This window comes from Hyla sarda, chromosome 8 (genome assembly GCF_029499605.1).
Source record: "Hyla sarda isolate aHylSar1 chromosome 8, aHylSar1.hap1, whole genome shotgun sequence".
In the NCBI taxonomy this organism is placed as follows: Eukaryota; Metazoa; Chordata; class Amphibia; order Anura; family Hylidae; genus Hyla; species Hyla sarda.
Window position 1 is genome coordinate 11,570,119 of NC_079196.1, and position 20,528 is coordinate 11,590,646.

General features: G+C 46.2%; 1 protein-coding gene across 2 annotated transcripts in view; it reads left to right on the forward strand.

Annotated features, from left to right (window-relative positions):
* Nucleotides 1–20,528, forward strand: part of LOC130284247 (uncharacterized) — a 121,005-nt gene that overhangs the window by 78,874 nt on the left and 21,603 nt on the right. For both annotated transcript variants that reach the window (XM_056534418.1, XM_056534419.1), the window contains exons 3-5: nucleotides 9,115–10,892; nucleotides 16,233–16,401; nucleotides 19,195–19,399. In XM_056534418.1, the coding sequence (XP_056390393.1) occupies nucleotides 9,235–10,892; nucleotides 16,233–16,401; nucleotides 19,195–19,399 (2,032 nt within the window). In that variant the 5' untranslated portion in view covers nucleotides 9,115–9,234. The remainder of the gene's footprint in view (nucleotides 1–9,114; nucleotides 10,893–16,232; nucleotides 16,402–19,194; nucleotides 19,400–20,528) is intronic.

The window sequence follows — 20,528 nt, forward strand, 5'->3', positions numbered from 1 at the left end:
ATTGAGGAACTTTAGACTTTCCTGTAAAGTGCTGGTCACACAATCCCTCAAGGCAAGCGGAGAGCAGAAGAAAGCCCTACAAACCCTTACGTATAGATCCTTCCTTGGCTTACTCTCTATATAGGACTTCTCAATGCGCCATCTCTTCAGACATCTGAGCTCGTATTCCAGGTACGGGGGGAGGTAGTCACGCGTCCATCTCCCCCTCTTGAGACTGCCGCCTCGCACCCAAGACTCTGCAAAAGGCAATATCCAGTCCCTGATACTATTCGCCCACAGGGAGCTGTTGTTTGAGTCCATGCAACCAAAATTAACTTTTAGAAACATGGAGTCAAAGAACACCCTTGGATTCAGCATATCCAACCCACCCTCTCTCCTCTGTAGGTGACCCCTCTTTTTATCAGATTCAACCTGTTCCCCCAGAAAATTTGGAAGAACAGGCTAAAGAGCCGAGCGGAGAAAGATTCTGGCAAAGGAAAAACAACAGAGACATATAAGAAGACGGGGACCAGGTAAGTCTTCAACATTTTAACCCTTTCTCTATAGGTCAGCCTCCAGTTCTTCCAGCGCTGAACCTTTGCATTTCCGGCTTCCAACTTCTCTTCCCAATTTAGTTTGGCGTTATCGTCCCTCCCGAATTTGACCCCTAGGATTTTAATATAGGAGGAGGCTCTCACAAATTGGGGCAGATCAAAATCTGGATCAGTATCTGATACCCAGAGAGCTTGACTCTTCTCAAGGTTGACCAGAGACCCTGAGGCCTCCGAGTAACTTCTGATGGCCGCAGACAACATCTCCACCTCACGAGGCTCAGATATCACTACGGTCACATCATCCGCGTAGGCAACAACACTCAGGGGCAGGCAGTGGGGGACCGGCACCCCCTGAAAACCACACTCCTGCAGTGACCTCAGAAACGGGTCTAAGGCAAATACATACAGCAGCGGGCTCAGTGGGCAACCTTGTCTCACCCCCGCCTCAACCCTGAACGTGTCACCCTGCCAACCATTGATCAGAGGAAAGCTCTCGGCCTCACAATACAAAGTCTTCAGCCAATCGATGAATTGTCCCGGAATACCGTACTTTGACAAAGTGGCCCATAGATACTCATGATCTACTCTGTCAAAGGCTTTAGCCTGGTCAAGACTCACAACATATCTCCCACACCTCAGGGCTTTACATCTCTCAAACATCTCCCTTATGGAGATCACTGCCCCAGAGATGTTCCGCCCTTTTACTGTGCCATACTGACAGCCTGCCAACAGTGCCGGGGACAGACAAACTAACCTAGAAAACAGGATTTTTGCCAGAATCTTCCTGTCGACATTCAAGAGGGCAATTGGCCTCCAGTTCTTGATGTCACTCGGCTCTTTACCTTTAGACAGCAGAATCAGCGAGGACACTCTCATGGATGGAGGCATCAGGTGACTTTCTAGACAATTTGTGTAAACATCCACGAGGATTGGAGCCAAGAGGTCTCTGAATGTCTTATAGAATTCTTCTGTTATCCCATCTGGACCTGGTGCCTTCTTCACATGTAACTTATCAATGGCCTCTTTGACCTCCGCCACCGTCAATTCTGCTGTCAAAGGAGAAAAGTCCAAATCATTAGTATCAGGGAGCGGAGTTGTCTCCAAGAATTGGGTCATCTTGTCTCTATCCAAAACCTTCCTCTGAAACAAGTCAGCATAGTACGATCTCACCACCCCCAGGATACCCTCCCGAGATTCCTGCAAAACACCCTGGGAGTCAGTGAGACCGGTGACAGATTTATTTGCCACCCGCTCCCGGCAATTCTCAAAGGGATCAGGAGACCCTAAGGACCCATAATCCCGTTCAAGAACCAGGGAGGTATACCTGCTGTACTGATACTGCCTTATCTCAGATTTCAGCCGGTCTATCCTTTGTTGGTCCCCACCCACCGAATACAGTGACTCCAATTCTTTGCGCAGCTTGAGATACTGGCCATACTTACTCCTCCCCTTTATAAAGGACAGTCTCTTTAAGAGGGTTCTGATCTCATCCTTGACATCCTCCCACCAGGCGGCCATATCATCATAGAAGTCCACCCGCTCTAGCTGACCCTGTATAAGAGAGTGAACCTGTCTCTGTACAGAAGGATCCTCTAATAGGCTGGAATTCAGTCTCCACAACCCTCTACCTGTCTCAGGACCCTGTGTGACACCCAAACAGAAATATAAGGCCAGATGGTCAGAATAAGGGACGATTTTCTCATCTTTCTCACCAATGGTCTCTGTAGGACTAACCAGAGCCAAATCTATCCTACTGCTTCTTCCACCACAAAAATAGGTAAACTTTGCCTTCCGACCACCCTGCACAAACACATCTGACAACCCGGCCTGTAGAATAATGTTGTTTAAGACCTTGGAGTCTCGGGTTAGAGGTCTATTAGAGGATCTGTCACTAGTTCTTCTGGAGGCATTAAAATCTCCGGCCAAGATGACGGGGACAGACGTGAAGAGATATGGCTTCACTTCATTATAAAGGTTAACCCTTTCAGTCACTGTCTGTGAACCATAGATATTAATGAGTCAGAGCCTTCTACCCCGAATAGTAACTTCTAGCATTAGGCATCTTCCCATCAATACCTCTGTCAGCCTATGTATAGTTACATCATTGGTGGTAAAGAGGATAGAGACCCCGGCACTTGGTTCCACAGCCAGTGACCAAAAGGATGGACCAGACCGCCATTCACGCTCTGCTTCACGTAACAGTCCTTGAGTATTTAAACGTGTCTCCTGTAAGAAGAAGATGTCAGCATCAATAGACTTTAGATGGTCATATACGACGTGTCTGGTCCTCCTCACTCTGACACTATTCACATTACTGGAGAACACTTTAAGGGTAAAGTCGGCCATCATAACAAAGGAAAGCAGAAGAAGCAGAGATGTCACCCCCATCATCACAGATCTGAGTCCGAGCCCTCCTGCTGACCACCTGTTTCCATGTCCGATTCGGACAGACGTTTATCCCGTGGGGGTCTCCTTTTTGTGGGGGGATCACCCTCTTGGTCTTCATTAAATTCCTCTATCACTCTCTTTAGCTCCCTCTCCATCTCTTCCTCAGCGTCTGACTCTGACAACACACTGTACCTATTTGTGATGGTCATTACACCTGACCCGGGGTCTACTTTCTTTTTGGAGGGCTTTTGGACAGTGGTCCATCCCTCCTCAGGCTTACGGCTGGTTTTGTCTTTTTTCCGTCTCTTCTGCGGATTTATTGATGCTGGGGCGGAAGAAGACATGGCCACAACCTGCTCAGTGACCTCCCTGTTCCCCTCAGTGGCTCCTGGCTGGGACTGGTCGGGCACTGTGTCACCAATATTGTCACCCATATTGTCACCCCTAGTGTCACCTACAGTGTCACCCATATTGTCACCCCTAGTGTTATGCTGAGGCTCGGGCTGTGTCACTGCTGACCCTGACACCAACGTCTCCTCCTCCAGGTCCTCTGCCCCCTCCAGCAGGTCCTCATCAGGGAAGTCCTTACAGATGTTATGCCAGGCGTCAGGACAGTCCCTGTGGGAGTGACCGGTCTTACCACAGAGGTTGCAGCGGATGTTCTGGCAGGTGGCGCTGACATGGCCGATCTCCCCACATAAATTACACTTCACCAGGGTGCAGACACTCGCGATATGACCGGTCTTCCCACACTTGAAGCATTTTCTGGGCTGACCTGCATAGAAACAAACCCCTTTCTCCCGACCAATGAAAAATGAATTGGGCAGATGTTGGGTAATGTTATTAATCTGCCTTAACTTCACCAGGACCTTCCACCCGCCCGTCCATATGCCGTCCTCATCCCTGGTCTTAGTCAGGTCTGACATTAGGTCACAGTGTCTCTTTAACCATACAACAATATCCTGGGGGGGGACAGACTCGTTCCAGAATATAATGGTGACATTCGCTGTGTCCGGTCTGGAGATGGGGACAAAGCTGAACTTATTCCAGCCATCAGCATCTCTCACCCGGGTGACATGGGCCCAGAAACGGTCGAGGTCAGACATGAGTTTGAAGCTGACGTCATAGCCCTGCCTGTCAGGAAGGTTTATCACTGCCAGGATGTTAGATGGCAGGAAGCCCATTTGGTGGCACAGAAGTTCACGGACCACAAACCTCCTGTCAGGCAGCTCCTCCTTGGCCCCTCTATGTCTGAACCTGACCACGTTCCTCCTCTTGAAAGCCTGACCCGTATAGTTTACATTGGACATGAATGGTGACCCACGACTCCAGGCATTACCAGAGGAGGCGCCACTACTTCTACCCTCCTGCTGTACTTGGGGGCGCTGTGGTGGCTGCTGACCAGCCGTACTAGGGGGGTCTGACACTTGTGTGACTAAAGGGGGGAAGTGTTGTGCATCAGACTGTACAGCCCCCTCCCCACCATCAACCTCTATACTCTGGGGGTCACAAGCCTCTGAAGGCTGAACTAATGGTGGACCTGACCCCAGAGATGACCCCAGATCCCACACAGACTGTGAAGCGCCCCCCTCTGCAGACACATTATCAGTAATATCACATACAGTCATATCAGTGCAGTCACTGGCAGTATGATCCTGCACTACAGAGCCCAGCAAGCCCTGCAGAGCCATGTCCTGTGAACTCTCTGCTGCACTGCTGCCTTCAGGTAAGAGTCCACAGTCCTGCTGCTCTCTACTGCCCCCAGGGGCTTGTGGTGACTGCACTACTGTTACAGAGTTACCTTCAGGTATGTGTCCATAGTCCTGCTTCACCGTGCTGACTGCTGGGACTTGTGGTACCTCTGGAGGAGTCTCTGCAGGTCTCTGATGTTGCTGGACGCTTGCTTCTGCTTGTCTGTACAAATCCCCTTTTTCAAAAGGGAAGCTGGCTGGTCTGAGGAGTGGTCTTGCACAGGACTGCTGGATGTCCTCTTGTCTTGTACAGGACTGCTGGGTGTCCCCTGGTGAGGCTGAAGACTTGGGTTCAGCAATAGATGGAGATAACTTTGGTCTCTCCTTATATCCCTCAAATCGCTGCTGATTTCTGAAGGTCTCAGCGACTGGTCCCATCTGGTCCAATACATCCTCCATGTCCTGCACAGTGTCAGCGAGCTGCACAGCGAGGGAGCTCAGCTTCTTATCATGTACAGCATGGTTATTGGGGTTTGCTGCCTTTAGCTTGTATATACAGTCTATCTGTTTCTGCAGCTGTAACTTTGTCTTTTTTAAAGTCTCAAGTCTCTTTACCAGAGCTGGGATCTGCTCGGCCAGACATAGTTCAGGTGCCCGCTGAGTATTGGGGGGCCGCGCTGGTGGGGTACTCACAGGACTCTGCTTCTGAGGTGGCATCTGTCTCGGTGTTGCTGTGGTCACTGCTGCGGGGCCACAATCTCCAGACTGGGGACTGGGCCCCTGGTTCTTCCCAGTGACCGCACTTGTGGCCCCCTGAAGCCTTCCTGGTGTACTCCCTCTGGTCCCCTCTGGCGTGCTTGTAACTTTTGCGCTGCTCCCGCTCCCGTATCGTGTGCGGTCAGAACGTATCAGGACAGGCTGCTGCAGATTCTCCTGCATGGTCTGCTTCTCCAGGGATGTTCTCCTCTGTCTGACTGCAGGAGGGGTGGATTGTACCTGCAGCCATTACCTTACTTGATGATGATTTCTTCTTTAGTTCCACAGCTTTCTTCTCATCTGTGCTTCTTACTGCACCAGAACTGACAACATTCTGAACATTTCTTACATCCAGAGAAACTTTAGGATTTTCATCCATGGTTTGTGGTGTCTGGGGATTAATTCCCAGAATAGGCCGAGAAGCCTGGGCCTTGCTTGGGGAGCTTCCCCACCCAGGGTGGCCCCTCCCTGGGCTTTCTCCAGACATCAGGAGAGCTACACAGACACAATCAGCTAGGAGGCAGTATTATAGTAGTTATATTATTGTATATAGGAGCAGTATTATAGTAGTTATATTCTTGTATATAGGAGCAGTATTATAGTAGTTATATTCCTGTATATAGGAGGCAGTATTATAGTAGTTATATTTTTGTATATAGGAGCAGTATTATAGTAGTTATATTCTTGTATATAGGAGACAGTATTATAGTAGCTATATTCTTGTATAAAGGAGCAGTATTATAGTAGTTATATTCTTGTATATAGGAGTAGTATTATAGTAGTTATATTCCTGTATATAGGAGTCAGTATTATAGTAGTTATATTCTTGTATATAGGAGCAGTATTATAGTAGTTATATTCTTGTATATAGGGGCAGTATTATAGTAGTTATATTCTTGTATATAGGAGCAGTATTATAGTAGTTATATTCCTGTATATAGGAGGCAGTATTATAGTAGTTATATTTTTGTATATAGGAGCAGTATTATAGTAGTTATATTCTTGTATATAGGAGACAGTATTATAGTAGTTATATTCTTGTATATAGGAGCAGTATTATAGTAGTTATATTCTTGTATATAGGAGACAGTATTATAGTAATTATATTCTTGTATATAGGAGCAGTATTATAGTAGTTATATTCTTGTATATAGGGGAAGTATTATAGTAGTTATATTCTTGTATATAGGAGCAGTATTATAGAAGTTATATTCTTGCATATAGGAGCAGTATTATAGTAGTTATATTCTTGTATATAGGAGCAGTATTATAGTAGTTATATTCTTGTATATAGGAGCAGTATTATAGTAGTTATATTCTTGTATATAGGAGACAGTATTATAGTAGTTATATTCTTGTATATAGGAGCAGTATTATAGTAGTTATATTCTTGCATATAGGAGCAGTATTATAGTAGTTATATTCTTGTATATAGGAGCAGTATTATAGTAGTTATATTCTTGTATATAGGAGCAGTATTATAGTAGTTATATTCTTGTATATAGGAGCAGTATTATAGTAGTTATATTCTTGTATATAGGAGCAGTATTATAGTAGTTATATTCTTGTATATAGGAGCAGTATTATAGTAGTTATATTCTTGTATATGGGGGCAGTATTATAGTAGTTATATTCTTGTATATAGAAGCAGTATTATAGTAGTTATATTCTTGTATATAGGAGCAGTATTATAGTAGTTATATTCTTGTATATAGGAGCAGTATTATAGTAGTTATATTCTTGTATATAGGAGCAGTATTATAGTAGTTATATTCTTGTATATAGGAGCAGTATTATAGTAGTTATATTCTTGTATATGGGGGCAGTATTATAGTAGTTATATTCTTGTATATAGATCAATATTATAGTAGTTATATTCTTGTATATATGAGCAGTATTATAGTAGTTATATTCCTGTATATAGGAGACAGTATTATAGTAGTTATATTCCTGTATATTGGAGGCAGTATTATAGTAGTTATATTCTTGTATATAGGAAGCAGTATTATAGTAGTTATATTCCTGTATATAGGAGGCAGTATTATACCAGTTATATTCTTGTATATAGGAGCAGTATTATACCAGTTATATTCTTGTATATAGGGGGCAGTAGTGTCTGTAGTTGTTCTATAAAGTGGGCCAGTCAAAAGTTAAACAGGGGTGTAATTAAGCTCATGGCTAGATAGGGCTAGTCATCAGAATAGTGGGCTTGCATGTGTTTATCTCCATAATCCTTTCCAGCTCCCAACATTTAACACTTTTTGTTATTATGTAAATGAGGCTCAAAAGCACCAGAGGGAGTTCGCCAAAATGGCAAGAGTCCAGGTAAGTCCAGCCAATAATTTGAACTAGAAAGGAGACTCAAGCAGCTTCCTCTCCCGACTCCAGACACTAAGGGTCAATTCACACGGCAGAATTTCCTGTTGCAGAAATTCAGAAGTGTGAATGGGAGTGGAAAATCCCATAGAAGTCTATGGGCTTTAATTTGAGGTGGAATTCCACAAGCGGAAATTCTGCCATGTGAATTGACACTTAGGCTAGGTTCACACTATGGAATTTCTGTGCAGAATATCTGCCGGAGATAATGCTGGCGGCACTAGAACTGTGCGGACTGCATTGCCGTCCCCATAGATGTCAATGTATTTCCGAGCAGGTCTCCCAAAAGATCCACCCAGAAATGCATTGCCATCTATGGGGATGGCAGTGGAGCCCGTGCGGTCTTAGTGCCGCCAGCTAAATCTCCGACAGAAATTCTGCCCAGAGATTCCAAATTGTGAACCTAGCCTTAGTAATTCTGCTACCATAGTTGGTTCCTAGTATAAGGTAGAGAAGGTCTATTATTGCAAATTTCAAGTAGAAATAAACAATTCGGCCCATATCCTCTTTATCTATTGGCTGACAAATGGGGTAGGCAGATACCAGTAGGAGGTAATAAGAGTTGAGCCGGACTTTCCTGGACTCTTGCCGTGCTGGGGAACGTCCCCTGGACTCCTGCCATGCTGGGGAACACCCACTGGACTCCTGCCATGCTGTGGAATCCCCCCCTGTACTCCTGCCATGCTGAGGAACACCCCCTGGACTCCTGCCATGCTGGGGAATGCCCCCCTGGACTCCTGCCATGCTGGAGAACACCCCCTGGACTTCTGCCATGCCGGGAAATGCCCCCCTGGACTCCTGCCATGCTGGGGAACGCCCCCTGGACTGATGCCATGCTGGGGAATGCCACCTGGACTCCTGCCATGCTGGGGAACACCCCCTGGACTCCTGCTATGCTGGGGAACGCCCCCCTGGACTCCTGCCATGCTGGGGAACACCCCCTGGCTCCTGCTATGCTGGGGAATGCCCCCTTGGCTTTTGAGCCTCATTTACATAATAACAATAAGACTTATATCTTGGAACTGGAAAGGACTATGGATGGTAGAAAGGTATGCCCAGAATCCTGATGACTATGGCCCAGATTTATCAAACTGTGTGAGAGAAAAAATAAAGTGATTTTTTTCCCCCAGCAACCAATCACAGCTCAGCCAAGAGCTCTGGTAAAGTGAAAACTGAGCTGTCATTGGTTGCTGTGGGAAAATCCCTCTATTTTTTCTCACACAGTTTGATAAATTTGGGCCATTATCTTTCTACCCATGTGCTTATTTACACCCCAATTTTCCTGCTGACAGATACTTTAAATATTTAAACATAATTTAAGACTTAATGCTCCATACACAATAACCTTCTCTTTTTTCTTTGTTGTGAAGGATACGTCACCTGATTGGATCCATTCCCAGACGTCACCGCCATGGTCCCCGCATAAATCGCTCAGTAATTCTGGCAGAATGTGAGTACCCTCAGCAGACTGAGCAGCTGCTTTCCATACTATGGACGCTCAACATCATCCCGGCTGCTTACAGGGACCCCTCTATCTCCTTCAACATCCGTGTGCAAAACTCCCATGTCCATCTGCTATGACATACATCCGTGCCGATGAAACGCATGAACATTCCAGAGTCATTCCAAGTCCCCAGAACTATCTGCTGTGCACTAACCATGGCTTAGAGGAGCCCTCGCTGAGCAGCATGCATCCATTAAAGAATGTAGATTGCCATCTTGCCTGGGGGCAGTTTTACCCTCCGCAGGCATGTCATGCAGGTAATGCACCAACGGGGACAAATGTTGAACCCAGGCTGTATCGGAGCTTGGAGAACTTACACTTTGCAGAGTCGAGTGTGTTTGCACATTATAGGAGCATGGATAGTGAGTTCATGTTGCACTGTAGAAGCACCAGAAACTTATCAGAAGGATCTGCAGGAAATATGCCACCCCATGGCCTGTCAGTAAGGGACGTGGGCCACCGGGACCTTCCTGCTCCTCCTCTTGCCAAAGTTCATCAGTGGCTTTTTCTTACAGCGGATGACAAGGTCTCCTATGGTGACGCCAAACGGGAACTGAAAGAGAAGCTGAGGACTCACAGTTCCAAGGTTGTGGAACCCAACAGGCCCATCCGCCCCCAGGTTTGCTTGGTTGACTGCAAGGCAAGAGAAGCAGCAGACAAACTATGCCAGCACTGCAAACACCAGGCACCCTGTAGTGCAATATCTTCTGGTCATCCTGCACTTATAAGTAGCACAATGCCGGCCTCCCGGCAATGCACAAGTCTCCTACATCACAGGACCACCCCAGAGCACATCAAGCAGGAGGCCAGGAGAAGACTGCAGCTCCGCAGGCAATATAGTTCCCCAAACCTAACCCTGTATCAAGAAGAGACCGACAGCAAAAGTCTAGGGAAGTCCAAGACTGCAGAATCCTTCAAGGAGCTGAGGCCATGTCCGGGCAGAGTCATGGAAGCCAACGCCAGGAGGCCCAAGAGAACGGCCAGGTTCTACATCCCGACATTCGAAGAATTCAAGAAGATGCGCAATAAGGAAAAGAACTTGTCAAAGAGCGATGTCCGCCCAGAATCCTCCGTTGATAGAACCTCAACGCAAGAACCGCACAACGACACCGACCCGACAGCTGGTTCTCCAAACATGGACTATACACAAGACTCTGAAACCAACGCTCTGCCGGCTCCCCCCCAACCTGACCCCGGAGATCTGCCGGCTCCCCCCCAGCCTGACCCCGGAGATCTGCCGGCTCCTCCCCAGCCTGACCCCGGAGATCTGCCGGCTCCTCCCCAGCCTGACCCCGGAGACCCCTCCATTGTACAGGATAGTGCATTAGACCACAGAGCTCACCCTTCATGTCGGCCTGCATTCACAGCCCCCATTTGTTCCAGTCCCGTCTCCAGGTTTCCATTCCAGGTGTTAGACATACATAGCACGAGAGAGGAGCTTGTGGTGTGTGATCCCCATGTGTCTGATTCCGGTAGATCTAGTGGATTCCCCGGGATGGCTGAGCAGGGTCTCCCTTCTGAAGCCCATTCTTCTTGCTGTCCATCTTTGCTTCTAGAAGCAACTGATCTGTCTGGTTACGGAGCCAAGCTGCAGAAAATGAAGGACGGCCTCATAGGATCGGCTCTGGATCTGATCAAGAAAAGGTAGCGTGACCTCTGGGTCTTGTTTTTAGAAATGATTTGGTAAATCCCATTAAAGGGGTACTCCGCCGCACACATCTTATCCCGTATCCAAAGGATAGGGGATAAGAGGTTAGATCGCAGGGGTCCAGCCGCTGGGGACCCTCGCGATCTCTGGGCCTGTCATTCAGGTCACGGAGCGAACTCCGTTACCGATGACTTTGGATAGGGGATAAGATGTGTGTGGCAGAGTATCCCTTTAAAGGGTTACTCCGCTCCCCAGCGTCCGGAACATTGAGTTCCTGAACACTGTGTACGGGCTTCCGTGTTCACACCCGCCCCCTCGTGAGTTCACGGCCTGCCCCCTCAATGAAAGACTATGGGAAGGGGGCGCGGCGACCGTCACGCCACCTCCCATAGACTTGCATTGAGGGGGCGGGACATGACGTCACATGACGGGGTGTGATGTCACGAGGGGGCGGGCGTGAACACGGAAGCCAATGTTCCGGACGCTGGGGAGTGGAGTAATCCTTTAAGGGGTACTCAGGTAGAAAACACTTTTTTTTTTTTAAATCAACTGGTGCCAGAAAGTTATACAGATTTGTAAATTACTTCTATTTAAAAATCTTAATCCATCCAGTACTTATGAGCTGCAGTATGCTCCACAGGAAGTTGTGTAGTTCTTTCCAGTCTGACCACAGTGCTCTCTGCTGACACCTCTGTACATTTCTGGAATTGTCCTGAGCAGGAGAGGTCTGCTATGGGGATTTCCTCCTACTCTGGACAGTTCCTGACACGGACAGAGGTGTCAGCAGAGAGCATTGTGGTCAGACTGGAAAGAACTACACAACTTTCTGTGGAGTATACTGCAGCTCATAAGTACCGGAAGGATTAAGATTTTGAAATAGAAGTAATTTACAAATCTGATTAACTTTCTGGCACCAGTTGATTTAAAAAAAAATTTGGTTTCCACAGGAGTACCCCTTTAAAGTCGGGGGGTCACTTTTGCTGAATGTGCAATAATATCATAAAGAATTAGATGAATAGTAATGCCATAAGATACACAAATGTTAGAATTTCTTCCTTTAGAACAGTGGTCTCAAACTGTGGTCCTCCAGATGTTGCAAAACTTCAACTCCCAGCATGCCCGGACAGCCGTTGGCTGTCCGGGCATGCTGGGAGTTGAAGTTTTGCAACATCTGGAGGGCCACAGTTTGAGACCACTACTTTAGAAGTAGGAGAGTTACCTGATAAGATGATTACACAAGGGATCAGGATTCCCAGCTTTTTGTTTTTTTGCCCATATCATGCACACTCACTACTAGTCCTACATCGCCATCTGTGTTATCCCAGCACAGCTGAATCCATGCGTTTCATTACTGTAACTGGGTCATGTGATCACCAGTCTGCCCCACAGAAAATCACAGTGTTTAACGTGTCAGGGGAAGCGGTCAGTCCTGGGGTCTGCTGACTTCCTGTGAATTACAGGATGACTACATCATTTATCAGATTTATCATCATACCCTCCGCCCCAGCTCTATCTGTATACTGCTGCTATCTTTATGAGATCAAGAAATATAGTAGTTATACACCTCCCCTCCAGCTGTATACTACTGCTGCTGCTATTTCTATGGGGTCAGAATATATAGTAGTTATACACCTGCCCTCCAGTTCTCTCTGTATACAGCTGCCATCTCTAGGTGATCAGGATATACTGTAGTTATACACCTCCCTTCCAGCTCTATCTGTATACTGCTGCTGCTATTTCTATGGGGTCAGAATATATATAGTAGTTATACACCTGCCCTCCAGTTCTATCTATATACTGCTGCTATCTCTAGGTGATCAGGATATACTGTAGTTATACACCTCCCTTCCAGCTCTATCTGTATACTGCTGCTGCTATTTCTATGGGGTCAGAATATATAGTAGTTATACACCTGCCCTCCAGTTCTATCTATATACTGCTGCTATCTCTAGGTGATCAGGATATACTGTAGTTATACACCTCCCTTCCAGCTCTATCTGTATACTGCTGCTATCTCTATGGGATCAGGCTATATAGTAGTTATACACCTCCCCCCCCCCAGCTCTATCTGTATACTGCTGCTGCTATCTCTATGGGATCAAGATATAGAGTAGGTGTACACCTCCTCTCCATCTCTATCTGTATACTGCTGCTGCCATCTCTATGGGATCAAGATATAGAGTAGGTGTACACCTCCTCTCCAGCTCTATCTGTATACTGCTGCTGCTATCTCTATGGGATCAGGATATATAGTAGTTATACACCTCCCGTCCATCTCTATCTGTATACTACTGCTATCTCTATGGAACCAGGATATATAGTAGTTATACACCTACCCTCCAGCTCTATCTGTATACTGCTGTTATTTCTATGGGATCAGTATATATAGTAGTTATACACCTCCCCCCCCCCCCCCAGTTCTATCTGTATATTGCTGCTTCTATCTCTATGGGATCAGGATATATATAGTAGTTATAAACCTCCCCTCCAGCTCTATCTGTATAGGCTGCTATCTCAATGGGATCAGTATGTATAGTAGACATACACCTCCCCCCAGCTCTATCTGTATACTGCTGCTGCTTTCTCTATGGGATCACTATGTATAGTAGTTATACACCTCCCCCTAGCTCTATCTGTAAACTGCTGCTGCTATCTCTATGGGATCAGTAAATATATAGTAGTTATACACCTCCCCTACAGCTTGATCTGAATACTGCTGCTATCTCTATGGGATCAATATATAAAAAATATAAAAATTATATATAGTAGTTATACACCACCTACAGCTCTATCTGTATACTACTGCTGCTATCGCTGCAGGATCAGGATATATACTGCAATTTCCCAAGGTGCCTTTTTAAAGTTGTTACAGACCAGTGTTCCCCAACCAGTGTGCCTTCAACTGTTGCAAAACCACAACTCCCAGCATGCCCAGGAGGCACACTGGTTGGGAGACGCTGCTGTAGAGCATCACATTTCTATCCAGACATGACATCTTTCCATTTCAACCATTTTGTGTCCGCCATCAATTCCATCCTTTCTGTCAATTCTTTCTGCGGAATCCGCTCGGAAATACATTGGAGTCTATAGAGACGACTTCTGCGCGGTCCTAGTGCCGGCCTGTTCTGCCGATGGCTACGGCGGACAAAATGTCCGGCCGGCAATTCCACAGTGTGAATGGGGCCTTGCGCAAAATTTCTGCCTCAAATTTGCCATGTGTGAATTCACTCTGGGGGAGATTTATGAAAACCTGTCCAGAGGAAAAGTTGCTGAGTTGCCCATAGCAACCAATCAGATCGCTTCTTTCATTTTTCAGAGGCCTTTAGGCCTCTGAAAAATGAAAGAAGCGACCTGATTGGTTGCGATGGGCAACTCAGCAACTTTAGGCCTCTGAAAAATGAAAGAAGCGATCTGATTGGTTGCTATGGGCAACTCAGCAACTTTAGGCCTCTGAAAAATGAAAGAAGCGATCTGATTGGTTGCCATGGGCAACTCAGCAACTTTAGGCCTCTGAAAAATGAAAGAAGCGATCTGATTGGTTGCTATGGGCAACTCAGCAACTTTAGGCCTCTGAAAAATGAAAGAAGCCATCTGATTGGTTGCTATGGGCAACTCAACAATTTTTCCCCTGGACAGGTTTTCATAAATCTCCCCCAGTCTGAGGCTATGTTCACACTCATTTATTTCAGTCAGGATTTTGCTCAGTATTTTTAACCGGAGTAAAACCGACACAGAAAAAAGCGCAAATCTTCCCATTCTAGTTTTTCTCTGTGTCCGTTTTAGTTAAATCCTGAGCAAAATACCATGTGTGAACACAGCTTAAAGGGGTATTCCAGGAAAAAAACTTTTTTTTTTTTTTTTTTAGATCAACTGGCTCCAGAAAGTTAAACAGATTTGTAAATTACTTCTATAAAAAAAATCTTAATCCTTCCAATAATTATCAGCTGTTGAAGTTGAATTGTTCTTTTCTGTCTAAGTGCTCTCTGACGAAACGTGTCTCGGGAGCTGTCCAGAGTAGAAGCAAATTCCCATAGCAAACCTATTCTGCTCTGTGCAGTTCCTATGGGAATTTGCTTCTACTCTGGACAGCTCCCGAGACACGTTTCGTCAGAGAGCACTTAGACAGAAAAGAACAATTCAACTTCAGCAGCTCATAAGTACTGAAAGGATTAAGATTTTTTAATATAAGTAATCTACAAATCTGTTTAACTTTCTGGAGCCAGTTGATATATATATATAAAAAAGTTTGTTCCTGGATAACCCCTTTAAAGGGGTTGTGCGCTGCCCTGCAGTTCGGAGTTCCGCTCACAACGTCCGGAAGTTCATTACTCCGAACGCTGTGTGCGGGCTTCCGTGTTCGCACCCGCCCCCTTGTGACCTCTCGCCCGCCCCCTCAATGAAAGTCTATGGGAAGGGGGCGGGCTAGACGTCCCGAAGGGGCTGGACGTGACGTCCCGCCAGACGCCTGCGAACACGGAAGCCCGCACACAACATTCGGAGTAATGAACTTCCGGACGCTGTGAGCGGAGCTCCGAACTGCAGGGCAGCGCACAACCCCTTTTAAGGCTAGGTTCACACGGACATAATGGGGGAGATTTATCAAAACCTGTGCAGAGGAAAAGTTCCTGAGTTGCCCAGATCAACCAATCAGATCGCTTCTTTCATTTTTAACAAGGCCTCTGCAAAATGAAAGCAGCAATCTGATTGGTTGCTATGGGCAACTGAGTTACTTTTCCTCTGCACAGATTTTAATAAATCTCCCCCAATATGGCTGCATTTTTGCGCTATTTAAGGCGCGCAAGTCCTGGCCTGACCCTGGGTCTGATGAGCCAAACCCGGTCCAAGTCCGGTTCTTGCAGCTTTAAGCCTAAAAACACACATGGAGTTTTGTATTAAAAAAATAAAATATAAAAAAAAAGGAACAAATGCCACCAAAAATGCCATTGTGTTTTTTTTTGGGACAAAAATGCTGCGGTCAGATGTTTGCTAAGAAATTTAAAAAGCAAAATATGATCGCGAGAATGTACCCTTAGGACAGTGTTTCCCACTCAGGGAGCCTTACAGCTGTTGTAAAACTACAACTCCCAGCATGCCCGGACAGCCGTTGGCTGTCTGGGCATGCTGGGACTTGCAGTTTTGCTACAGCTGGAGGCACCTTGGTTTGGAAACACTACCTTAGGGTGCGTTCAGATATAGAAACACAAAGCCAGGAGCGGATGATATATAAGGGACACGTATTGAGGAAAGACTGAGACAGGAGACGGACGCCATGTTGTCCGGATGTTATGTCCTCCGCTCTTCACCTCAGTATTTTTACCATTTTGTTGTCCTCACAGCTGCAGCTCTGAAAGTGCTGAGACCCCAACAAGTACATCATGTGACACCCCAAAAACCGATACCATACCGGATCGACAGAGCTGTCCATCACCTACTACTGTATCCATGGCAACAAAAACTTGTAAAAACCCTTCAAGCAACAAGCTGACCCCTGAACCCAAGCCTAGTGTAAGTATGGCAGCATCTGTCTATGTAAACCTTATTAAGTCGTATTCACTGTACGTTTCGATCCACTTAATCATACGCAATTTATTTTTTACACGTGCGCAGTAGCTTTAGAGTCTATAATGACCGAACAAAACATAAAGGCGAATACAAATATATATTTTTTAAGACAACAGACGAAAATTTGCAAAAAATATACTACCATATGTGTGGCGGATACAATTAATCTGATTTGATTTTTTTAGCTTACGTTTTCATAAGATTTTAGGGCGTCAGATTTGTGAATGCGGCCTTAGTGTGTGACTGGTTGTGGAATGACTGATCACTACACTTCCATTATTGGCCATTCAGACATATAAGGAAAGATGTTTAAAACATTGTGCAGAGGAGCAGTTGCCTATAGCAACTTCCATCTTTCATTTATCAGTTGCCCATAGCAACCAGATTCATCTTTCGATTATCAGTTACCCGTAGCAGCCAATCAGATTTCATCTTTCATTTATCAGTTGCCCATAGCAACCAACCAGATTTCATCTTCATTTATCGGTTGCCCATAGCAACCGGTCAGATTCCATCTTAATTCATCAGTTGCCCATAGCAACCAGATTAATCTTTCAATTATCAGCTACCCATAGCAACCAGACAGATTCCATCTGTCAGTTATCAGTTGCCCATAGCAACCAATCCAATTTCATCTTTCATTTATCAGTTGCCCATAGCAACCAACCAGGTTTCGTCTTTCATTTATCAGTTGCCCATAGCAGCCAATCAGATTCCATCTTTCAGTTATCAGTTGTCCACGGCAACTAATCTGATTTCTTCTGTCATTTATCAGTTGCCCATAGCAACCACATTTCATCTTTCATTTATCGGTTGCCCATAGCAACCAGTCAGATTCCGTCTTAATTTATCAGTTGCCCATAGCAACCAGATTAATCTTTCAATTATCAGTTACCCATAGCAACCATCCAGATTCCATCTGTCAGTTATCACTTGCCCATAGCAACCAATCCGATTTAATCTTTCATTTATCAGTTGCCCATAGCAACAAACCAGATTTCATATTTCATTTATTTGTTGCCCATAGCAACCAGTCAGAATCCAGCTTTCATTTTTTAACCCACTTAAGGACGCGGCAGTATTTTTTATTTTTGCACTTTTCTTTTTGCCATAACGCTTTCAATTTTCCACCTACAAACCGATATGGGGGCTTGGTTGTTGTTACACCAATTGTACTGTACTTTATAATGACCTCACTCATTTTACCACAAAATCTACCGTGAAACCAAAAAAAATTTGAAATTGAAAAAAAAACAAAAAAAAACAGTTTTGCATATTTTGGGGGCTTCCGTTTCTACGCAGTGCACTTTTTGTTAAAAATCTGAGGAGTTGAAAAGGCCTCTGGAACAGGAAAGATGGAATCTGATTGGTATCCTCTGCCTAAGGTTTGATACATTTCCCCCCATAATGTTTCTGCCGACATAACTCCGCTCAGACCTTCTGTTGCAGCAGCCTCCCATTCGTTTTTAGTGGTTCACTGCCGCACCATGCACACTTCACAATTTCTGGATTCCAGGCTCCGCCGAAAGAATCAACATGTTCATTCTTTTGGCGGAATTCAGCTTGGACTAAATTGCTGTCAATGGGAACAGCCCCTGTCCATGTGAACATAACGCTGATTGACTATGGGGGTGCCCGCTGCAGGCAGAATCTCCTGGAGTGTGAATGGGCCCTTACAGTCTGTTTAATTATACTGTATGCAAAAATGTGGTCAACTACACATTTGCGGATGCCAGAAAAAAACGTATACGTTGCGGTCCGTTTTTTTTTCTTTAGCATCCATTAATGCATAAGGTGGTCACGGACGCTCGTGGGTCACAATGGGGCCCTTTTTACTTACATTAGTTGCGAATCACATAATTTCTGCGACTTTTTGGTAGCAGTCTTGGTTGCAGCGTGGCCCCATTCACTTGTATTAGCTGCAGTGCCGCACAATCTCTGCTTCAGGACGCCGCGCTCGTGTGTATTGTGGCTAAAGTCACCTAATAGCCCAATCCTTATGTAGTCAGGGCCGACTCTGCCTATAGGCAAAATAGGCAGCCGCCTAAAGCGCCCTCTTGATAGGGACGCCACTCTGCCTGCTGGAATAAAGTTAGCAAGCATCCGAAACACCCGCCCATCCGAAGCACCTGCCCATCACGCAATACCCCGCCACGCTACCCCCACCCGTACTATAAAATCTGTTTTTTTCAGCCTGCTGGAGGAGCACAGCGCCACTTCTGAGGCAGACAGGGGCGATCACTAAGGTCAGGTCTGTCCAACATCCTGACCTCACGTGCCTCCATACATGGGGAGGAGCCAATGGGGCGGCAAAAATAGCTTTCGCCTAGGGTGGCGAATATCCCTACACTAGGCCTGTGTATAGTGAACATTACAGTGCTCTGTCACGATTATGTGAAATGCCGACATTAACCATTGACTAACTGCAGGCTAGTGTTCAACCCACACAAGTACATTTTCAGGTATATTAATTTTTTTTGTATGAATCACCCAGGTGAAGTGCATGGCCAGTGCCCGCAGATATATCCCACAGCTCAACGCCCCCATGTTATACAGAACGTCGCCCACCTGCTCCCCCTGGTCACAGGGCCAGGGTCCCCCCAGTCACAGCTGACATCACACTGAACTAGCCGGGGGTGTGATGCTGCACAGGGAAGTGGGCGAGCGCTGTGTACGTCACCCGCCTATGTGATCACGCCGCTATAGATCATTAATTGCCTCCTTTGTCTCTTTCAGATCTGCAGCCCCGGTTGTCGGAGGTCCAGTTCAGACATGACTCACGAAGCTGCAGAGTCGGGAAAAGCCCAACGTGGGTGTCGCCTGCGCCCACATTTCAGTGACCCCATGCCCACTGACGCAGTGAAGAGGAAACAGTTAGAGCTGAAAATCGCAGCGGCTGCCCGTCACCATGCTCAGAAGAGGAGGCAGGACAGAGAGAATGGTACCGTTCATACTGAGCGCGGCCTATAGACACTACTACGGCGCACACACGTTATACGTCCTTTACGTCTCTAGGATTTAGGAGTCACATCACATCTGTTCATTCACTCTGACTTAAAGGGGTATTCCAGGAATCAAAAAACAAGCATTTTTTCTTTAAAAGACAGCGCCCTCCTTGTCTCCACTTCGGGTGCGGTATTACAACTTGACTGCATTCACTTTAATGGAACTGAGCTGGAGAATCACACCCAACCTGGAGACAGACAGGGAGTGGTCTTTGAAAGAAAAAAGGCCTGTTTTTTTTATTCCTGGAATACCCCTTTAATTCCAAGCAGAATCTGCTAGCAGCAGGATCCCTTGATCTCAGTCTTATTCTGATTTTCCGGTATCTCCAGAATGGGGTCCCCTCTTTTCCTATGTACGGAGCAGTGGGGTCGGCATGCAGTCCAGAGATAAGGCGTACAGCACTCGTGTGTCTCTGGCTCTCCCATAGAGATGTATAGAGGGGGCACCTCAGCCATTGCTTCCTGCCATAGTCGACACAGCTTCATTCAGGGAATACGTTTTCCTAAACTCCTTTAAAGGGGTAGTCCAGTGGTGAAAAACTTATCCCCTAATCCTAAGGATAGGGGATAAGTTTCAGATCGTGGGGGGTCCGACCACTGGGGCCCGCCGCGACCTCTCTGTACGGGGCCCCGGCTCGCTGGCCAGATAGCGCGTGTTGACCACCGCACGAAGCGGCAGCTGACACGCCCCCTCAATACAACTCTATGGCAGAGCCGGAGATTGCTGAAAGCGCCGCATCAGCCGATGCTTCGCGCGGCGGTCAAAACGCCCCCTTCTATAGATTTGCATTGAGGAGGCGGGCATGACATTATAAGGGGGCAGGGGCAGGGCCGTGACGTCACGAGACCCCGGCGCCGGCTCTAAGCATTCGGAACATTTTGTTTTGAACACCGAACTGCCGAGAACACCTATAAAGGGGTACTCCAGTGGGGGGGGGGGGGGGGGGGAATTTCAGATTAACTGGTTCCAGAAAGTTATACAGATTTGTAAATTAGGTTTTTTTTTTTATCTTAATCCTTCCAGTACTAATCAGCTGCTGTATGCTCTACAGGAAGTTGTGTAAT